Source organism: Abramis brama (assembly GCF_963993115.1).
Source record: "Abramis brama genome assembly, chromosome: 22".
Taxonomy (NCBI): Eukaryota; Metazoa; Chordata; class Actinopteri; order Cypriniformes; family Leuciscidae; genus Abramis; species Abramis brama.
The window spans coordinates 29,786,389-29,809,486 of record NC_139984.1 but is presented as its reverse complement, the minus strand read 5'-3'; the positions used below and the strand labels follow the sequence as shown (position 1 = coordinate 29,809,486).

At 37.2% G+C, this 23,098-nt stretch overlaps 2 protein-coding genes across 2 annotated transcripts in view; both read right to left on the bottom strand.

The window, feature by feature from the left end:
• Nucleotides 1–9,892: 9,892 nt before the first annotated feature.
• Nucleotides 9,893–20,359, bottom strand: tgm2a (transglutaminase 2, C polypeptide A). The gene is made up of 13 exons (XM_084098309.1): nt 20,218–20,359; nt 19,392–19,571; nt 18,234–18,461; nt 17,492–17,610; nt 17,220–17,348; nt 16,783–16,960; nt 15,141–15,270; nt 14,644–14,747; nt 14,316–14,558; nt 12,863–13,138; nt 12,611–12,771; nt 11,848–11,984; nt 9,893–10,354 (listed from the first exon to the last, which is right to left on the bottom strand). Exons 1-13 carry the CDS (start codon nt 20,225–20,227, stop codon nt 10,207–10,209), a joined length of 2,043 nt encoding a protein of 680 aa, XP_083954435.1. The 5' UTR covers nt 20,228–20,359; the 3' UTR covers nt 9,893–10,206.
• Nucleotides 20,360–21,617: 1,258 nt separating this feature from the next.
• quoa (quattro a) overlaps nt 21,618–23,098 on the bottom strand; it is a gene marked incomplete at its 5' end in the record, with an annotated part of 65,235 nt that continues 63,754 nt past the window's right edge. Inside the window, 2 exons of the mRNA XM_084098660.1 lie at nt 21,618–22,312; nt 22,519–22,577. Coding sequence (XP_083954786.1) covers nt 22,530–22,577 — 48 coding nt within the window. The 3' untranslated portion in view covers nt 21,618–22,312; nt 22,519–22,529. The remainder of the gene's footprint in view (nt 22,313–22,518; nt 22,578–23,098) is intronic.

The window sequence follows — 23,098 nt, the reverse complement described above, 5'->3', positions numbered from 1 at the left end:
CGAAAATGTCAGTAGATTTTCGTCATAGTTTTTGTCATTCAAAACTGTTTTTATTTAGTTATCGTCTCGTTTTTGTCTGTGAAAAAATGTCGTTGACAAATAATTTTCATCATCATTTTCGTCTTTTCGTTTTTTCACAGACGAAAACGAGACAATAACTAAATAAAAAAAGAAATTAACACTGGTTGTCCTGTCTTCTTAACTTTGTACTCCATTCTGACAAAGTTGCTGCCAGAGTGGGTGATTCATGGCACTACTTTCTAGGGATGGGGCTTTATCTCACACTTTTTAAGAAAGCCTTTTAGTTGGCCTTTAAGCCTCTTTTTTTTACCTCCTGCAGAACAGCAGCCAAGATGTAAGATTAAGATTTCTTCCTTCCTTGCGCATGTATATTATAGAGATGCAGTGGCTAGTACTATCATCTATGTTGGTGAGAAAGGCACCTCTATACTGGGGATGGACTTGGTGTCTGGCTGTATTCACATTGCTGGAAATGAAGTGGTCTCACACCCTCATCTCCTACTGTTGTGAGACAAGTGATGGCTACAAGAACAGAGGCCCATATGCGGTAAATGGACTGCATTTATATAGCGCTTTCACAGACCTATGGCCACCAAAGCGCTTTACATAGCCTCACATTCACCCATTCATACACCGACGGCGGTGTCAGCCATGCAAGGCGCCAACCAGCTCGTCGGGAGCAGCTGGGGTTAGGTGTCTTGCTCATGGACACCTCGACACTTGGTCAGGTAGAACCGGGGATTGAACCACCAACCTTTCGGTTTGTAGACAACCTACATGAACCACTGAGCCACTGCCGCCCTTTGTAAGGCTTTGTAAATCGGGTGAAAATAAGAAAGTTAGAAAAAAGTTAGAAATGCAGTTATTAAAGAAGCCATCATTGTGCAGGTAGATGCCTTGGGACACACTATTATTGCGTAAGGCAATGACTGCCACATTCAGTCTATTTTGCTAGCACCAGGGTCCTGGATTTGTGGTTGTGCCAAACTACTTGGGTATGAGGGCATACTTAAAGAATGTGGGTGTTTTCAGTTAGACTGAGGACACACAGAAAAGCTTTGAGAAATAGAAGGAGCTCATTCTGAACAGCCCAGCTTTGGCGAACTTTGATCCAGCACTGCATACACTGGTTTCCGTCTGCAATCTCTTCATGCCAGCTTTGCCAAACCCATGACAAAAGTGCCAAAACACATACGCCTCCTCAGTGGTGGAAAGTAACTAATTACAAATACTTTCGTTACAGTACTTGAGTAGATTTTTAGATTTTTTCTACTTTCTTGAGTATAATTAAATTGTGGTACTTTTACTTGAGTAGAATTAAAATGAAGTATTCAACTTCGCTACATTTATTTTTCACCAAAAGTACAGAGTACATTTGACAAAGGTGCCGACGGAGCAACAGAGCGAGCTTACATTTCACAAACACTTTTCAAACGACTGCGTGCGGTGGAGACTGAGCCCTCAGCCCTGCGCTTCAGCCAATAACAGACAGTTCTGAAGCGCTTCAGCCAATAACAGACAGTTCTGAAGCGGGTGCAAAACCAATCAAAACTTCCAGTTCAGCTGGGGGGGGCGGGGCGTTCAAACCGCGCTTTGACATTCAATCACTGGCGCTCGTGTTTAGAATCCGTATTGCTAACGTTTCAATATTTGATTGAATATAAGCAAAGTGAGCTATGCTCATATTCTGATTTTAAAATGTAATTGTGGCAACTCCTGAAATGGGTCATTCCATTGATATTACCAGAGCATTGAGCAGTTGAAGTAAATAAAAAAACTTGGCTCATAACATGGAGCAAGAACAATGTAAGTGTCTTGAAAACATTAACACAGTTCAACTAAAAGGTAAAGCTCGCCCTCTTTAACAATACAGTTAAACTAAATGTACGAAGCAAACTTTGTACAAAGCTGAAAAACCCTCAACAACAGTGAAATAAGATTGCATGATTTGTCTGTCAATCAGATGCATGTAAAAGCAATAGTAGGCTCCCAGCACATTTTCGGTAGAACGAAAAAAAAAAGAGCATTTAATTTAACGTTAACCATACCCCACTTAATTTTTTTTACTGGCACTTTTTTATTCATACTACATCTCTCTTTTTTATCAGACCTTTCACTTAACCTTCTTTGCTTTCAAATATGAAATTATTCATATAAAAATATTCAAACATTTTCTCTTGACAACAGGGAAAGCTAGTATGTTTGCTTAGCATACTGTCAAAAACTACAATTTATGAGTTTAATATCATGTTTTGCTTCAAAATCTAAATTACTTGAAATTACTTATGTGGTTTCATGTGTGAGAATATATTATTTTATTAAATTCTATAATACAGGCTATGTTGATTAGCATTGCATTAATGGGTTAGTTCACCCAAAAATGAATATTAGCCCATGATTTAATGTCTTGGCTCCTCCAAGTTGAATGGCTGGAAAAAAATTAAAACCCAAAAAAGTGCATCCATTCATGATAAATAAAATAAAAAATACTCCATATTACTCCAGTGGGTTAATAAAGGCCTTCGGAAGCGAAGCCATGGGTTTTTGAAAAATACCCATATTTATAACTTTATAATCTAAAATAACTAGCTTCCGCCAGACGATTGTACGCATACTAAGCAAATTGACTTGCGCCACAAGAGTAACCTGTGACACATGTATGATGTAGTAGGAGTATCGTAAGCTTAGACGCCTCTCGTGGTTTAAACAAATAGGGCTGTGCAACAAACTGAAGCTCCTCTTCTACGTTGTGCGTCAAGTCAGGGGTTAGTCTTCCACCGTAAATCGATGCGTATGGTTGGTCGTCTGGCTGAAGCTAGTTATTTTAGATTATAAAGTTATAAATATGGGTATTTTCCTTACACAAACACATGGCTTCACTTCAGAAGGCCTTTATTAACCCCCTGGAGTAAAAGTGGAGCACTTTTATCGTGGATGGGTGTACTTTTTTGGGCTTCAAATTTTCTCTAGCCATTCACTGCCATTATAAAACTTGGAAGAGCCAGGACATTTTTTAATATAACTCTGATTGTATTTATCTGAAAGAAGAATGTCATATACACCTAGGATGGCTTGAGGGTGAATAAATCAGGGGCTAATTTTCCTTTTTTGGTGAACTACCCCTTTAAAGACATACATCATTCTTATGAAAATACCTAAGATATCGCTTATGTGTTTGTCTTCATGTTTCTTCAGTCAAATGTCTCTATTTGCATGTTATTATATCCATATAGGCATTTCCTGAAACGGCATAAGTGAATCATTCTATGAATCTCACTTGTGGTCTTTCTGCACGAGGTATGAATCAGTGTGTACTGGGCTTCCAGTATGAATGAAACAGAATTGACATGTTTAGCGCTCCATATCGCTATCATCTCCCCATTTTGGGTAAAAATAGAAAAATAATACTAAAGTACTTTGTAACGTAGTTACTTGAGTAGTTTTTAAGCAAACTACTTATTTACTCTTACTTGAGTCATATTATTTTTCAGTACTTCTACTTGTACTCAAGTAAATTATTGCTTAAGTAGCAATACTTTTACTTAAGTACAATTATTTAGTACTCTTTCCACCACTGCGCCTCCTCTTCAGCTCATACTACTTCCTTCAAGTCAAGTCAAGTCACATTTATTCATATAGCGCTTTTTACAATACAGATTGTTTCAAAGCAGCTTTACAAAGATAACAGGAAAATAATGCAAAAAAGTTTGTTTCCAGAAGAAAATTGCTTCACTGTCCAGCTTAAGCAAGTTCAGTGATGTTTAATTTTTGTTGTAAAAAAGTCTTGTCATGTGTTTGTTGAGTCCTGGTTGAGAAACATTTGTTTTATGCTCAACTTTAAAATTAAGTGATGTTATGTATGTCTAACTTGTTTCTTTCTTCTGTTTTGGAAGTGTTTGAACTATATTATTTGGACTGTTTATTTAGTATGGTTTGTTTTGAATGTTGTAGAAGGACTTGTTTGTTTTCTGGAGGATTATGATCCGTGAGACAGAATATGTTAGGAAGTTTTATAAGTTCTTTTATACACGAAGCTCTTCATACCATCATCTGACGATCACCTTTATTGTCCATGGACTCTACTATTGAGTACAGCAGGCATATGGATTAAGACTGACCGTTTTCTGGAGGATATACTGGACATTATGGAACTTAGAGAGAATAAAGTCTTATCTGAATTCCTCAATTATACTTACTTGCATCATCCATGGACATTGTTTTGTCTTAACTCTATATACATTTCTGTGTGTTGTGGTTTGGGGCGAATAATTTAAATGGAAGGTTGAACTGAATTGTTGTGCTAGTGAATGTGTTTATTTTTCTAAATATAAACTACTGAGATTTTGCATTAAATGAAGCCTTTGGTTTGTGTTTATGCTTGGTTTTGGGTTTAGTTAAATCTAAAACAGTTATAAGGTGATAAAAGTGAAAAAGGCGACAGTGGCAAGGAACTAAAACTCCATCATGTGGCAGAATGGAGAAAAAAACCTTGGGAGAAACCAGGCTCAGTAGGGGGGCCAGTTCTCCTCTGGCCAACGAACGAACAGTGTATGATTATGATTCAGGCAGCATTATAGGTCAGAAGTCAGATTGAATTGGAACAATATGAATATTTACAGTTCCATCTGGTTGAAGATCGGAGACATCACACCGGTATAGAGACGGGTTTGTTGAGGATCAGTGGCGATGGCTGTCATGTCGATGAGGTCTTCATAGGGGAGAGTCTAGTTGTCACAATCTCTGCTGACACTTCAGGGATGCGTTGTGGTTGTCTAGGTGCAGGTCCTCAATCTAATACGGCCCGGATCCGACTGACTACATCATGCGTTGTGGTCGTGTCTAGGCGCAGGTCCACCATCTGATCTGGATATGGCCCGGATCCAGCTGATTACATTTAACCTCGGAATAAGCAGAAAGACTAACATTAGCGTAGATGCCATTCTTCTTGTGATGTAACGAGTACATCGGGTGTTATAGGAAGTGTTCCCCGTTCCGGCTGACCTAATTTATGCAGCCCAATAATCATTTAACTGATTTGAATTATAGTAATGTAATTCAGTGTGTATGCCAGGTTAAAGAGATGTGTTTTTAGTCTACATTTAAACTGACAGAGTGTGTCTGCTTCCTGGACAATGTTAGGGAGACTGTTCCAGAATTTAGGTGCTAAATAAAAAAAGGATCTACCGCCAGGTGTCGATTTTGATATTCTAGGTATTATCAGCTGGCCAGAATTTTGAGATCACAATACACGTGAAGGACTATAATGCGTTGAGAGCTCGCTCAAGTACTGGGGAGCTAAACCATTTAATACTTTGTATACATTTTTAAATAATGCTGATTACTTTCAATGTTTAATAGGGAGCCACTGCAGTGTTGACAGAACCGGGCTAATATGGTCATACTTCCTGGTTCTAGTTAGAACTCTAGCTGCTGCGTTTTGGACCAGCTGTAGTTTGTTTATTATGCATGCAGGTCAACCACCCATTAGAGCATTACAATAATCTAGCCTTGAGGTCATGAACTAACTTTTCCACATTTTTCATTGAAAGGATATGTCGTAATTTAGGTATATTTTTAAGATGGAAGAATGCGGTTTTACAGATGCTAGAATTAGTATCGAAGAGAACAACCAGGTTCCTAACCGATTTGCAAGTTTCGTTTGGGCGCAAAGAAATATAGAGCTGAGTATCATCAGTATAACAGTGAAAACTAATCCCATGTTTCCTAATGATATCTCCCAAGGGTAGTATGTACAGAGTGAACAGCAACAGTCCTAGTACTGAGCCTTGCGGCACTCCACACCGAACCTGCGATCGATAAGACATCCCTTCATTTACTGCTACAGACTGATAACGGTCAGACAAGTATGATTTAAACCATGCTAGTGCAATTCCATTAATGCCAACATAATTTTTGAGTCTTATTTGAAAGAATGTTGTGGTTAATGGTATCAAATGCAGCACTTAGATCGAGTAACACTAATAGAGAGATAAAACCACGATCGGATGATAAGAGAAAATCATTTTTAACTCATTTTTAATCTCTGTATGAGTCTTTAATGAGTCTCAGTACTATGGTACGTTCTAAATCCTGACTGGAAATCCTTGCAGATACCATTTCTTTCTAAAAAGGAACAAGTTGCGTTTTTACACAAGAAGTTTAATACTAGCCAGCTTAAAAGTTTTCAGTACATATCCTATTGACAAAGATGAATTAATGATATTAAGAAGAGGATCTATGACCTCTTAAGTAGCTTAGTCGGTATAGGGTCTAACATACATGATGTTGATTTAGATGATTTAACGAGTTTAACGAGTTTAGACAATTCTTCCTCTCCTATCTCCTAATTTTTCCTCAGGGACACTAAAATGCACTGCCTGATGCGATACTGTAGTAGACTGTTGCATAGTTTCTCCCTAATATTATCAATCTTGTAAGTAAAGAAGTTCATAAAAAAAACGTAGCAACTAAATAGTTTATTATTATATTTCTCTGCATATTTCTTTGTTTTTTAAGTAATTTAACTCGCCGTTTCACTATTAACCTCGTAGAGAGATGCTGCACATACAGTAGGTAATTCACACATCCACAATCTCTGCCTGTGAGATGAATGGGAGGGTTTTGCTTATTTGCTTATTTATTTACTCATTCATTTCATTATTTATACAAAGTCTGTGGTGCCCGCATGCTGTATGCCTTAAGCATGTCATGTTTATACAAGAATATTTGTTTACACACTGATTGATTTACACAACAATAATTGCATAACGTTAAAAGTATACATAAAGAGTAAAGCTTAAATGATTAAATTAGAAACAGGAAGTCATTACAGGGGGAATAGGGGAAATTACAGATTAATAGTATCTGTCATAGTAAATGACACCACTAAAAAATATTGGGGTAGAATTGCTTGATATTGTTCCAAACAAAACCACCATTGTACATCTCTGAGCAACAACGGTGTTTTGATTTTGAATGAATCAGCGGTTTGGAATGGGTCATTAAGGCTATTGGCAGTTTTAGTTTCATATTTCAGTATGAATTAATTTCTTACGGTCACAATACCTATAGTTGGTAGCCTATTGAGTTTCCTCCTCCTGTGTGTGTCTTAAGAACATGGGTGGAGAAAGGTCTTGGTATAATAAATAATGTATTTAAGAGAACAGAACAATTATTTTCACAACTCCAAGAACAATTTAAGATTCCTTATAAAGATAGCTATCTTAACCTCAAATTAGACATTGTATCATTAACCCATAAAGAAAAATCGCAAGAACCAAATAAATTGAATACTTTATTAATGTCTCTAAAAATGTTATAAAAGAAATAGACAAGATTAGTTGATGTGCTTTTGGGAGAAGTACCCAAAGACATGTATAATTAAGCTTAGACAATGTCATGGATTGCAAAAAAAATGAATTGAATAAGGAAAAACCAACCATAGTTCACTCTAAATAGATATCTTTAAAGGTTCATCTAGCGGTTTTATTTAAAACCTGAAATGGCTCGTTGTGTTTGGGTTTAGGGTTCTTTATTCCCACCTTTTTGTTTTTTAAATCTGTAACTGCCAAAGCCTCATTATTCATTTTCTGGATACCATCAACTGCACAGACTATCAACACACTCTCAACAGGTAAATGATTTCTTTCTTAAAGGAGAACTCCGGTTTCTTGATTCTTAAAGGAGAATTTCCTGTTTTCGGTCGAAGCCCACAGTAGTCGATTGTCGAGTTCACGCGCTGTTGCTTAGATACATATGATCACGCGCGTGAACTCGACAATCGACTACTATGGACTTTGACCGAAAACAGGAAATAAATACAGGTATGAGCACTGGCTGAATTAACTTCATTTTTATCCATATCTTTCACATCTACTGCAGTCAGATTCACCGTGTTCACTCTGAAGGAATCACTCACATTGGCTGTGCACTTGTAATGACACATCAAGGATGTTAAGAGGCTATACTGACAGCACTCCAAATTTACAAAAAAAATGAGCTCAATGTTAAAATTGACCGGAGTTCTCCTTTAAAATGTCTATAAATTTCACTTTCAAATTGCAACTGGTTTCCTAAATCCTAATGATGTAATTTTCTCTTTTTAGTTTATCAGAACCAGCTCTGTTCAGTTGAGGATACTTCTCTACGTTTCTCCACTAAGTAACAAAGATATTGAATTGAATCCATATTCGTAGAATTTTTTTTTTTTTAACATTAAAAAAAAAATTATTCTAATTATTATATTTTAACATAGGCTAATTACTTTTACATAAACAAATGGAAGAGATACATTGTAACACATTGTAAACTCAAATGTCTATTTCAGATGTGGCAGAATCTCATCACCTGCAAAGAGAAACTGACACTCAATTTCACCAAAATATATACATGGACTTAAATGTATCATAAAGGATTGTGAAGATATTTCACTTTTTTTTTTTTATTTTTTTTTTTTACAGTTATCAAAATTGAATTGCAAGATGATAGACATATTTACAAATAAATGTCAAGAGGGATTGATAGACACATCACAATTATAAAGCTATATCGGCTTGAGCCATGGCGAAAAAGGCATAATTTGTCAGCAGTTTTTTTTAATGGAATTAAGCCTATTAATATATGGACTTGATTAACAGAAATGAAATAAAATACCACAAAATAACTATATCATGATATATATCGTTATTGTGAAATAAGAATTTGGTCATATCACCCACCCCTACACTATATGTGAATTGCCTCTAGCAAAATGGCAGTTTTCCAACTCTTTTGAGATAGAGAAAAGGCTGCACAAACCCTGACATGATCCCAATGCATGAGGCCCCAGACCAGGACAAAAGAAACGTCTTTAAATCCATAATGTAATAAAACACAAGAGAGATAATCATAGGACCGTACATAAGCACTGCAGACGCCAGCACGATCCGAATGATGCGAAAAGCCTTGAGTTTGTCTTGATTCACTCCATCTTTCCTCTTGAAGTCGTCACTAGGTCCAGGATGCTTCAGAGCCTTCAGGACCATCAAGCAGCTGAACGCTTTGATACTGAAAAAAACAAGGAGCTCTGGCAAGACTAAGATATGAAGTTCAATGATGTTCACTGAAACTATTAAGCTTGAGCTAATGATCAGAATCCATCCAATGACAGATATGGCAATCCTGTACTTCATGGGTTTGAGCTTCAGGAAGGTCACAGGATGGAGAACCCCTATGTAACGCTCCACGCAGATGCAGCTCTGAAACAGAGGACGGCCGACCAACAACACCAGTGCAGGAAAGTATACGGCAAACATGCAATCAGCACAATTAAAGAAATACAGCTTTATGACAAAAACATAGGAAGGGCAGTAGAAAACCTCAACCAGCGCTGCATTAAAGACAAAGATTTCAGTGGACTGTCCTTGAATCATCTCTTTCACGCTCAGCCATAGTATGTAACAGTTTGCTGGAAGACCAAGAACCAGGTTGATGCTGAGAGAGACAGCGATAAAATAGGTGGGTATAATGTAGCACGAGCTGGAGTTCGCTGAGAACAACGATTGTCTGCATGTTGAAGTGTTGGTTGCATCCCAAGTCACCATTTTTATATTTTCTTTGTAATCTATAAGAAAGCAAAGGAAAAAGTGGAGAGATAAATTGAAAACAATATGTAAGCATTTAAAAAAAGTATAAAGAATGTTTCCTCACAAGAAGCTCTTGATACGGTCGATGTTAGTTTGACTCCAGACGATTGAAAGTGGGACTGAATGTGGTTTGTTTTAAATGCTGAAGAACTGCATTACAGTGACTTATTGGAGAGTTTGAGACTTTTTTTTTAGCAGGTTTGCATTGATGCAATATGCAAATAATTTTTCTAACATGAGAAATGCACATCAGACATGCAAACGAGAGGCAATTTATTCCAACCACACTTCTATTTGTAAAGTGGAATATTTTTTTTCTGTGTTCACAGTAATTATAATAAATCAACAGTATAGTTTTAACAGAGCAAAATATTCAGAAGCAATTTGTGCACTAAAAGTGGCATTTGGGAAGTTCAAGTCATGTTTCTGAAAATTCAAAAGTGCCAGTGTCAAAATGATGTCTGGCCCTAAACATGGCCTCTGCACACCGCCGGCCCAAGTTAAAAAAGCTAGATACCATTAACAGAACAAGATATCACAAGCGTAAGTAAAAACAGCTCATTTATTCATAGATGACTAGATTCTCATAGGTCTCAATGTTGTGAAGTTTATCACTGGTAAAATCTATCAGTATTTTTCTTTGTCCTGGCAGCTTTGGTGTGAACTCCACTTTGGCGGTTGCAAACTCTTTAGCACCAACTGTTCCAACCCTGCGGGGAAAAAAACAACTGTTACAATAATGCATTTATTTTATTATATATTTTGTATTAAAAACAGCGACAAATATCTTGACAGTGTTGCACATCATGTGAAAAACGTCTGTAGTCAGAAAACAGTGTGACTGTTTAAGATGTTTAGGGTTTTAATGAGCAACTTAAATTCAGTCATTCATTTATATCTTCAATATCTTAAACATCAAAAATAAGTAAACAGAAAATTTTAAACCTACAATAGGACTAAATGTAGCAATGATGAAGTTTATTTTTAATGACATTTGAATACATGCTCATTTTTTCAGTCAGACAAAAAAAAGAAAAAAAAAATCTCTTTCAAATTTAGCATTCAGTACATGCTACAAAATTAGGATGGGTCTACGTGATTGCTATGGTGTTCTGAATGGTTGTTAGATGGACGGATGGATAGATATACAGATAGATATAGGACAATTTAAAGGGTTAGTTCACCCAAAAATGAAAATTCTGTCAGTAATTACTCACCCTCATGTTGTTCCAACCGCGTAAGACCTTCGTTCATCTTCGGAACACAAATTAAGATATTTTTGATGAAATCTGAGAGCTGATCACTTCTCCATAGGCTGCTAGGTGACCGAAACTTGCTGGCCCAGAAAAGTTATTAAAGAGATCGTTAATATAGTCCAAGTGACTACAGTGGCTCAATCTTAAGTATATCAAGTGACGAGAATACTTTTTGTGCGCAAAAACAAACAAAAATAACGACTTTATTCCACTATTCATTTCCTTCTCTCTGGGCCTCGTAGTGATTTTGCGCTGCGCGTTTGTGTTACACGTCATCACGCATCACACACATGACCAGCGTCGGGCCAATAGTGAGCCTACGTGGTGACGTGTAACACAGACGCGCTGCGCAAAAACACTACGTGAACCAACTAGAGGCCCAGAGAGAAGGAAATGAATAGTGGAATAAAGTCGTTATTTTTGTTTGTTTTTGCGCACAAAAAGTATTCTCGTCACTTGATATACTTAAGATTGAGCCACTGTAGTCACTTGGACTATATTAACGATCTCTTTAATAACTTTTCTGGGCCAGCAAGTTTCGGTCACCTAGCAGCCTATGGAGAAGTGATCCAGCACTCAGATTTCATCAAAAATATCTTAATTTGTGTTCCGAAGATGAACGAAAGTCTTACGCGGTTGGAACAACATGAGGGAGAGTAATTACTGACAGAATTTTCATTTTTGGGTGAACTAACCCTTTAATTGCAATATTCCTGGTTGGTCATGCATAGTTTTAACTATTTAGTAGCTTGTAGGCTACAATTTCAAAGTAACTTACACTGTGTTCATTATATTTATGTGTTGTACTAATGCATTACCACTGAAGAAATGCTGCATTTGTCTCCCAAACTGGCCAAGTGATGATTTAAAATGATACCAGTTATGTCTGCTGGCAGAGCGAGGGAATGTAGTTTCACACCCCAATCCTAAGTGAGCAGATGACTTACTCATGAGTGATGGGTTTCCCGTCAGTCAGGTTGGCACCATGTATAGTGAACACACAGTTCTCCAGAGGCTCCGGCAGTGGATTCTGCAGCGCTAAATCTGCCACCAGGATCTGGCCCACTTTCGGCACGCCCAGAATCTACGAGGGAACGAATCACACCTTATTAAATCTGTGAGTCATGTATACGTTATTCATATTAAATATGTACTGGCTGTCTCAATTTAGCGAGCAACTTGAGACTCTGCTGATTCAGTCCAGCTCTAATTAGGCCAAATAATTTAAATGAGCATAATCTAATTAGCCCCTGAATGTTTGTGAAGTCCAAAATGTGAACCACAAGTCATTCCACACTGTGCTTTTTCATAAAAGATTGAGGGATTTTACTTTAACCACTGAGACATTAACATTATTTTGTAGTTGTTTAATTAACTTAATAGAAGTAATTAAAAAGTTGTTAGATGGACATTTCTATTTAGATTTGGGGATGTTTGATCCACTATGCAAGTCCATAAAAAAAGTGTGTATATATATATATATACTGTATATAGAAAGTGGGATAAAAACAGGCTTTAGGTCTTTGCCATGTTTTGTGGATCTTGCTTGTAAACTCCACGAGTTGAATACTGTACAGCATTTTGGTGTTTATTTGGGATTTAATTGACAAAAAAAACTTCTGCCCAATAATATGCTAATTTTGTAAAGCCCACATACTGTAAATGTAAATTGTCAAGATCAGTATAATGAAACCAAAAGATTAGTTTTACATTGACGATTATTTCAGGGCTGTCCAGCATGATGGTCTTCTTTGCTCTGTAGAAATCCCGTGTCTCTGCGTCGATGAGTAAAGCCATCAGTTTGATCATCCTGTCATGAGTAATGGCTTTACTGTACTCCGCGTACTCCAGTCGAAGAGTTACCTTGCCCCCTGAAATATAAAACAAGGTGAGACAGGGTTACCTTTTTGAATACATATGAATACACAAAGTACAAGTTACAACTTAATGAACCAGTCTTACCCTCAGTAGAAGCTAAATTCATCTCTGTAAACTCGCCCAGTCCACAGGTTTCCCCAAGTTTGCCGTTGTAGGACACCGCCTGGGCGTAAAACATGACCCGACAGCACTTTGTGACCATAGTGTTGTTTTTGAGCTCTGCGTAAACGTCAAAGTCGGAGCCGATCTGCATATCTGGGGTCACTCTGATCTTGATGTGTAAACCTGGTTCCTCTCCGGCCTGTGCAAGTCTGTTGTGATGATTTGCTTTCTCAAAAACCTTTCTCTCCTCTTCAGAACCTGAACAGAATACAGTCTTTATCATGACGAGGGCAAGGGAAATTTGTTAACGTCACAATTTATCGGTACCAGACAATGCTCAGTCTTACTGCCCTACTGACACCAAGAAAAAAAAGGGAAACAGTTTTTTTTTTCATGTTTTGTATGCTGGTGTCTCTACCAGGCTTTTAACCTAGCCTCACCAAAGCCGCGTTTCCACTGAAATTAAACGGAACAATTTTTCCCTGGAACCCTTTCCCCCCTAGACCTGTTGCTGTCTGCGTTTCGATTGCGGTCTAAAGTACCGTGAAAATTAGCCAAATTAGTCCGGTGTCGTAGGACGTAGGACTGGATTTCGTTCTCTGTATATAAACTTAATAAAGCCTAAACCTCGTCGTCGGTCCATCTGACCTATTTTTTAAACTCCATTGTTGATTCGAATAGCAAACAACTCTTACGGCAAGCACCGCAACAGAATTTTAAAAATGGTGGTTGAAATAAAATGCTGTGTGAACTCAACCAATTCAGTGCCCAAGTTCCGCCACTGAAAGTACTACCTCGCGAGCAGGGACTTTCTGTTGGGAAATTTTTTACCTGGAACTTAATTTAGACCCTGGTTGAAACAAACCGAGTACCACCCCAAAGCCCTAGTTCCTGTGGAAAGTTCCTGCGGTGGAAACGTGGCTCAAGTCTACCATTGTTAACACACCAGCTAGACCAGTGCCAAACTACAACCAACTAACATACAGTAGCTTGGACCAGCATTGAAACTCAATTGAAGCTGTATTTACTTTATTACAATTAAATTCACAAGCTTTTGATTTGATTTTTGATTTTGAGAACTATTCAGTTCTGTTTCAATTTGACTCTGATCAATAGTTACAATGCCTGTTTTGTTTGCATACTTCTGAGCTACTGCTGTAAAGTTTTAATAACATTTTATAAATAAGAAAATAATTTGTCAGACTGATTCAAATGCAATCAAAAGATGTTTTTTTTTTGTTTTTGTTTTTGCATTCAGCCCTGTTTTTTCCCCAGCAGAACAGATACACCCATTCTAACCAAGTGGCTTTTTCAATGGTACACTGATGATATTTTATGGATTCCCTTTTGGGAATTGAACCTGTTGTGAATCCCGTTGCTTACCAATCTAAATCCTTAACAATGAATGAATGAAGAACCCAGAATGTCTCCCTACCCTCTGGATACTTGTAGTTGTGTGTAATGTCCTCTCTCTCATCTCTGCCCACTGCTTTAGTGCTGATGGATTTCCCAACCTCCGCAGTAGATCCTCCTATCTTAAAGACTCTTCCATCTCTCAGTTTGATGTACTCCACCACGTCTGCGTTTACCTCAGCGTACAAGAACGGGGTGTCATATTGGAAAGTGAGCTCACCCTCTTTGATTGCTCTGACGGAGGACGGACCACAACAGGGGACGCCTGACAAAAAGAAGACAACAGAATTGAAGTCCTTCTTCATTGACTCTGCTTTTTCTCTTTAATCAGTCATTGATCATTGGCTCACCATCACTCATATGCTGGGGTGTTGGGTCACTCGCTTGCCAACCTTCATACCCGAGTGCCAGGTCTGAACGTGTCATCCAGTTCTCCACCCAAACGTGGAAGTTCCTGAGCAAGGACAAGGTGCCTTTTTCATATTTGCTTTACACTTTAAAATAAAGGTCCCAAAATGGGGTTTTCACAGCGATACCATGAATTAAAAAGTTTTGGTTCCCCAAAGAACCTTTCAGTGAACAGTTTAATATTCTAAAGAAACATTTTCCTCTACCTTTTGTGCAATGGAAAGTTTCCATTAATGTTAAAGGTTCTACATGGAAACATACTAATAAAGAACCTTAATTTTTTTAAGAGTGATACTCAAGTTTAATATCTAAAGAACCTTTTGTGGAATGGAAAGGTTCTATGGATGTTAAATGGAACAATAGGCAATAAAGAACCTTTATTTTTTAAGAATGTACCACTTAACTTTATCTGGATTAATTTTAACTTCACTATACGTACCATATGGAGTCGTCAGCAATGTTCTCGTCAAATTCGTTGTAGAAACGCTCCATTATTAGGTCGCCATTGCTGTCATGTGCTGATCCAAAGTTAGTGACGACTCTGCATGGGATTCCCAAAGCTCTGGACACTGGGACACAAATAAAGCATAAAATGGGGATCAGAATCTGTCATAACTGAGATTGTTGGTACCTAACAGGTAGGAACAGTTTGAATAATTGGGACAGGCATATGCCTTTAAAAAGTAAACATGATTACTGAAAAGTGGAGGTTATGAACCAGGGTTATTAAAAACATTTGAATAGTGCAAATATAACATCTAGAAATGACCCCAACCATATTTATAATTATTCATTGTGTTACATATTCAGTACCACATACAAATAAAATTAACACAAACAAACCAAATTTGTTGAAAAATACAGTACAATGATGCATCTGCTTGCTATTTGGTTAAAGGGATACTTCACTTTAAAATGAAAATTCTGTCATCATTTACTCACCCTCAAGTTGTTTCAAACCTGTATGAATTTCTTTCTTCTGCTGCACAGAAAGATAGATATTTTGAAGAATGTCAGTAACCAAACAGTTAACTGGAACCATGGACTTCCATAGTAGGAAAAAAAAGTACTATGGAAGTCAATGGTTCCAGTTAACTCTGGTTACTAGGGGTGTAACGGTACGCAAAAATCACAGTTCGGTACGTACCTCGGTTTTAAAGTCACGGTTCGGTTCATTTTCGGTACAGTAAGGGAAAGAAATGCAAACATTAAACTGCAGGTTGTTTATTATTATAAACTTTTTTTAACAATTTGTTTACACTTTTTTAAACACTTTTGAATAAAATATATATAAAATAAAAAAAGAATAAGAAATAAAATACTGCTGCAAAGTTCTCCACTAAATAAAATACTCTCAGTCTCAAACCAATATCACATAATAAAATATAATGAAAAATATAAATAAATAACTATGATTACAGTGCAGCATTACCAATCCCAGCTTGTAGGCCTGCTCATATTATAATATATATAAATATATATATATAACTTTTCCAAAGTGTAAAGGGTGGCTCTTCAAGCTCCGGCTTGTCCATACTGCCACAAGGGCTTGTCTGCATTGGCCATAACGCTAGCTAGCGAGAGGCTGGGCTAAAGCGTGCCGTGTATGTTGTTGTACAGCGCGCGCTGCGCGGTGTGTGATTTTTTTTTTTTGCCCTGCAGTCAATTTCAGTGGTTTAGGTTACAGTGACGACGGGTAAAACTTTAGAATCAGCTGCAGGGCGGGATTTGCGCTGAACGCGGAGACTTCCGCCACTTAATATGTTTGTGTGGAAACACGAAAATGTACCTATGTTCCGCACACAAAATATTGCATTCGGTCATTCGGTGCACACGTGCACCGAACCGAAAGCCCTGTACCGAAACGGTCCGGTACGAATACACGTACCGTTACACCCCTACTGGTTACTGACATTCTTCAAAATATCTATCTTTCTGTGCAGCAGAAGAAAGAAATTCATACAGGTCTGAAACAACTTGAGGGTGAGTAAATGATGACAGGATTTTCATTTTAAAGTGAAGTATCCCTTTAAATGATTGTTAATAGACTTGAGATAATTTTTGCAAAGTTAATGAAGCACCTGTGCAGGCAACAGCTGCGAACACCCAGCACTGTGCGTAACGCACCGCTTCGCAGCCGTTGTTACTCCACTGCCCGAGGATGGAGCAACTGTCCTTCCAGACGGTGGGCTTTACCCCGTCCTCATAGTCACCTGACCAGTTACCCTCCAGAACTCCTTTATCTCCTCGACTGTTGATCTGAACAATACAAGACACCTTTAACATTTTCTTCAATGCTTGCAAGAATAAAATGATTATACACTACTAGACTAGATTATGTTGTTTAAGTCTTAAAAGAAGCAGAATTTGAATGTTTTGCTTAATGGAAATTGTAGATTAGAATCTAAACGTCAAGTTTTAGATTGTAACTGAATAGCGGTTAAGCTGGTGATAATCAAGCAGAACACTTTTATAGTTATTATAGTAACTTCAGTAATGTTTGAGGGCCGTTACTAACCATGGCACTGAGGACTCGAGTCACGTACACAGGGTTCCTTCTCTCAGAACAATCCAGAGCTGCATCACTAATGTATTTTGGACTTTCATTCAAAATCTGCAGACAGATGTCCAGTATGCCAGACTCAAACTGTGGAAACAGAAGACAAACATGTCAGTGAATTGTAAATGCTTTGTGCACTAATACCATCTCAGTGCTTTATTGGCTGCTTCTGCCACTAAAAATGATTGTATTAAAGGAAGTTGTCATAGAGATATTGCGAAAAGCAGAACCTGTCCAAAAAACCACGGTAGGGCCGTGATACGCTTGGGTATCCCGCGGTAGATCAGCCCGTCCTGAGAGAGGACGTATTCCTCCCTCTCTGCTTCACTCGCCAGATATACTGAGTCCTCTGAAACGGCCAACACAGATTGAGAATATTAATTTGAAATTGAAATATTAATTGAGAATATTTTAATTTGTAAAATGCGAAAGTAAGCAATATTAGCAGTGTCTTGAAATTTGCGATTTGACTAAAAACAATAATAATTTGGATTTGCCAAATGTTACCTAATACAAGGAAGATGAGTTATCTTGTATAATAATAATTGAAAATATAATTGAACGATAATTGAAAATATCAATTATTTTCATCAAGTATGCTTTTTTTTTTTTTTACAAAATAAGAATGAAGATTTTTTTAAATTATATATATATACCTATATATACCTATATATATATTCGCTTTAATGCATGTAGCAAAATAAAAGCAGTCAAATGTCAAAAGTAATTTAATTTATAATCTGTAAAACAGTAGAAAAAAGTGGAAATCAGGATTAGCCATAAAATAATGTCTTCAGGATCATTCATAAATGTGAAAATGGGCTGAGAATCGAACAAATAGCTGTAATCTGGCTCACAGGAAGAAAGGAATCATGTCTTTATAGCAATTTTCTGACCTCTTCACCTCATTTTCATTGTGTGCCCCTGGTTATGTGCTCATCAGTATTGATCACTCATTATAAAACAGCTTACTTTTGCACCAGGGGTTAAAGAGCAGGACAAAATCTCCCAGGCCAACTCCTTCTCCCTGATCCAGGATCAGCTTATAGACTCCAATAGGGGCGTTTGGGTGTGAGCACACGGTCAGAGAGACTGTGCTGTCGGACGCTGTCTCTGCAGTGGCACTCCAGCATGATCTGGAGAAGAATTTACTGAGGCTGAATTTGGCTTTGGTTTGTGCTTCCACTGAGGGTATCGGACCTGAAATCAAACAGGAAGACATGAATGGATAAACACAAGAACTCTAAATGTGACATGCATGTTTTGAAGCCTTTACATCATGTTTCTAATTATATACTAGCGTATGATCTGATGACTGTGTGTGCAGCATAACTGCCATGCCTTTCAGCACTGTAAATCCTCTAAATACAGAAGTAAACTTCACTGTCATGGGACGCCCTGTAATAAAACCAGCCCTGATTTATTGTAGCCTAAGTGTTTTAACAAAGTCATTAGCATCTAAAGTGAACATGCACGTTCCTGTTTTAATTGTAAATGATTTATAAGTGCGTGTTATTGGCGGAACAATTATTTTTTTTGGCATCATACTTATTTCATTAAAATCCGATGTCTCCAAGCTAGACCTCACAGGTGGATGCCTATTGTAATGATCTATCTAGGAGTGATTTTTATTTATTTTTTACAGCATTTTAATTGTGTTTGGTCACCAAGTAATTGTTGCTAGTAGTTGTTAAACTACGAATGGATCAAAGTTTGCTATTAGATGTCTTTTTTTTTTCATTGATAGCCTTTCAAAAATATGTGAATTTTGAATAATGTGAACGTTGTTTAAAATAAAATATATATATATATATATATATATATATGTATATGTATGTATGTTATATTTTGTGTGTGTGTGTGTGCGTTTATATATTTAATTACAGCATCTGCCAATTAAATTCTGACCCTTGTTAACTACAGTTTCCAGGCTTCACTTTCACTTGAGCTTCACTTTCTGCACTGCCATTGGTTGCTGCTGCTTAGTTAAGTCTGCTTAACTTTGTTGCAGTGGCAGTGGTTGCTTTCACTCATATCACCAACTCATGATGTTAGGTTGCTTTGGTGCCTAATGGTTCAGATATGTATGTTTGTTGTAAAGTCTGAATAGGATGGAAGTGATCGAGGAACCTGTTTTGGCGATGAAATTGATATCGGCCCCATTTTGAAAGTGAGTTCCCGGTGTCAGGTGTAGAGTAATGGTGAACGGCTGTCCTCTCCTCACGATCAGTCTGTCCACACCGTTCAGAAGCGTGTGGTGATCCGTGTTGTTCTTCTCACACGCCAGATCAATGCGTTCAATCTCCACGACTGTGAAGGGAAGAAATAGAAAATATGCAGTCATTGATTCTTTAATAAATGCCTTTGTGCATTTTGCAAATATTTATAATATTAATTTGCACTTGTCATTTTCAGTGACGAAGCACATGCACAACATGCTGCCATTTAAGCATTTCTATTTTTAGCACATGACCCATAGATTCTTGACTAACATTTGAGGAATCAGAATAAATGGGTTTGCATGTTTTGCAATGGACAGGAACATCATGCACAGCTAGAAACTGATGCAAAAGCATTGTGATTCTTTAGCACTCTGACCCATGAAGATATGTAGATATTTTAAACAGATAAACACCTCAGTCACGAGTGAAATCACAAGGTCACCAATACTGACTGTTGTAGAAGAAAAGTGTTGAGGATTAATTATTTCAACCTGAGAAAAACGTTTTTTTTAAGGTATTGCAATGCAATTATCTGTTCGATTGAAGTGAATAAATCTTCAGGTAACAGCTGTGGATGATCTTTACATCACAACCACATGTACGTTGAACAGGCTTTCACAGTTCCCGTAAAGACACTGTGGCAAATTATTTCTCATGCATTTTCCCAATAAGTATCCAAATTTACCACAAAAACGTGTTATTTGCTCCAAATGCTACCATGAAGTTGATCCTACCTTTGTCCATGGTCCCAGGCGGTAATGCTTGGCCTGCGCTAGGCGTGTGGCTCCGTGTTGGGTGACTTCAGCATGTGCTGGGGTCACTGGAGAGATATTTTGGGCGTTGTGTCCTAATGTTACGGTGGTGTCAGAAGACGTAGACATTGAACCCCGGCTCTTATTTATGACAGTTCCTGTCTTCTTCAAAATACTGATGCCATTAAATCACATTACAGCATGTCATGTTACATGAGTCTATTTCTGACGAACAGTCTCTGTGGGGTCATAGAAGCACATTAATTATGATCTATATATGTGCACCCCTGGACATGTCTGCTTACAACTGTAAAGCTGTAAATCAGAGTCACTTTCATTCATTTGAGGATGTGGTCTGTTTTAGCTCTAACAGAGTTTTTTGTGTGTCTGTGTTACAGTAGGTGTATTAAAGAGGACGTACTGTATTATGCCCTTTTACAAAGTCTTGTTGTTTTTGGACTCTACTAGAATGGGTTTTCCTGCTTGAATGTTGATTATTTTCCCCATATTCTCAATTGTTGCAGCTCCTCTCTTCCCAGTCTGTCAGTAACGCTCTGTTTAGTTCCTGTCTCTATAAGCTCCTCCTTCTGAAAAGCGCACTGTGCTCTGATTGGTTGGCTGGATCATTGTGTTGTGATTGGTCAAGCACTTTGAGTGTGTTTGGGAAATGTCCCACCCCTTACCATAACCGCCAGTTTCAACACTACTAACTAACTCAACCAGGCCCCGCCCCTTTATTCTGTATGTTAATTATTTAAATGAGGAATATTGTGACGTGTTTGTTCCTGGAAGAAAACTCAAGACTACAATGGAGGCATTTCAGGGAGTTCAGGAACACTGACACTGATATAGAGAAGAACTTTGTACCTTTGCAGAGCTTTTTCATGCTCAGACAGTAACATTACACACTAAAGAAAATTGGAAAAAATAATGTATAATCATAATAGGACCACTTTAAGTCACTTTTTGAATACATTTTTTAAACAAAAGACTTCTTGCACACACAATAGTGATTATTGTTAATGTAAAACATTTAGAAGTTACTACTATAGATGGTGCTGTAGAAGGCAGTAAACATTTGCATCAGATCTGCATTAGGTTGATTATAGTTAAGATTCTTTGTAATTTAGAATATAGAATGTCTTACAATTATTTTCATTATGTAAGAGGCCGCTTGGATAAGTGGATGTTTACTAGAACTTTATTTACATATATTAATTAATTAATTCACTAGATTGTGTTCAAAGCAAACCGTTTAGTGTTTAGTGCTGGAAGTCACTGGAAATAACGTATGGCTACTGTCTGTCTGTTTATCTGACTGTCTGTCGAAAGCAAGACACAATACTGCAAATTATAATTACCTTCTTTTATTTATTATAAATCTTTTAAATAATAAAATACAGTTTTCTCTCTCCAGTGAGGTACTGACATCCTGCATATTACAGTATACACAAAATGAACATAAAACCCTTAGACAGTCCAAATGAATTTTCAAAACAAATTTTCAAGCAATTGTTTTCATTATGTATGTATTTTCAAAATTCCCTGAACCCCACAAACTATACTGGGGTTTTTGAACTGGTTAAATGTACAAAGCACAGCATTTCAGTGGTATAGCAGGAAGTTTGATAATCATGACACATAAAATATTTGGCTATTAATTCAAATTCTGGTTAATGTAATATTAAACATTGCATTTTCTTATGTAATATGATTTTTAAACACATTTTTATTTACAGTTCATCAAGAAATTGTCTCATGCAAAACAGTGGCCAAGCTTAAACAGAATGTTTCTGTTCTTTTTCCAGAACTGCAACAGGAAAATGTCCATGTAGTTCCTCAAATGTGCCTTTTCTGATGATGATGATGATGATGATGAAGTAAACAACTGGTCCAACAAAAAGGTCTGGTCACTCTCATCTTGCTTTTTCTTCTTTCTTACTACAATTCTGTCAAAATATGAACTGATATATTTTCTGGTCTGTTCTGCATCAGGAGTTTCCAAACTGTAACATCTGACTTGTTGACTTCACTGGTTAGAGGTCACATGACCTGATCTGACATCAGTGAATTACCTCTGAAGAGATACAAGCAGAAATTTTGCATCATTAGTATAATTCAGAAATTGCATGATGTTGATGTTGATAAGTCACATTAATACATATAGTCTCATTAAACAGATTAGAGCTGTGCAATAGTTTACATTTTGCGAATGATACAAGATTTGAAATATATCACTTTATCCAAGTACTTTTTATTATTTGTATCTGTATTAAAACTTACCTCTATCACAGCTAAACTTCTGTTGATGCTTTGGATCGAATCGGCTCTTGAAACTGACACTGAGGTAAGCACAGAATAACATCATTAACATAAAATATGAACTTATTTTCCTCTTGAAATATCAGTGTTAAACTCTCCAAATCTTGATTGTCGAGTTCACGCGCGTGATCATAGGTAACTAAACCTATGCGCGTGAACTCGACAATCGATTACTATGGACTTCGACCGAAAACAGGATGTAAATACAGGTATGTCCGCTGGCTGAAATAACATCATTTTTATTAATATCTTTCACATCTACTGCAGTCAGATTCACCGTGTTCACTCTGAAGGAATCACTCACATTGGCTGTGCACTTGTAATGACACATCAAGGATGTTAAGAGGCTAAAAGCAGGTTTAAAACTTGCCCCATTGAAGTCAACAGGGTGCAAATTTTAAAAAGAGGATAACACGGTGTAGGCAACACCGATTTTTGTCGTTGTTCTCTGTACTGACAGCACTCCAAATTTACAAAAAAATGACCGGAGTTCTCCTTTAATTAGTCGTATAAGAGTAATTTATATTAGAGTCAGGGGAGT

Coding starts and splice junctions, on each gene's coding strand:
- tgm2a (XM_084098309.1), bottom strand. Junction 18,462..19,391: donor CAATTTCATCGCCAAAACAG/GTTCCTCGATCA, acceptor GTTTGATTTCAG/GTCCGATACCCTCAGTGGAA. Junction 17,611..18,233: donor CTTTAACCCCTGGTGCAAAA/GTAAGCTGTTTT, acceptor TGGCCGTTTCAG/AGGACTCAGTATATCTGGCG.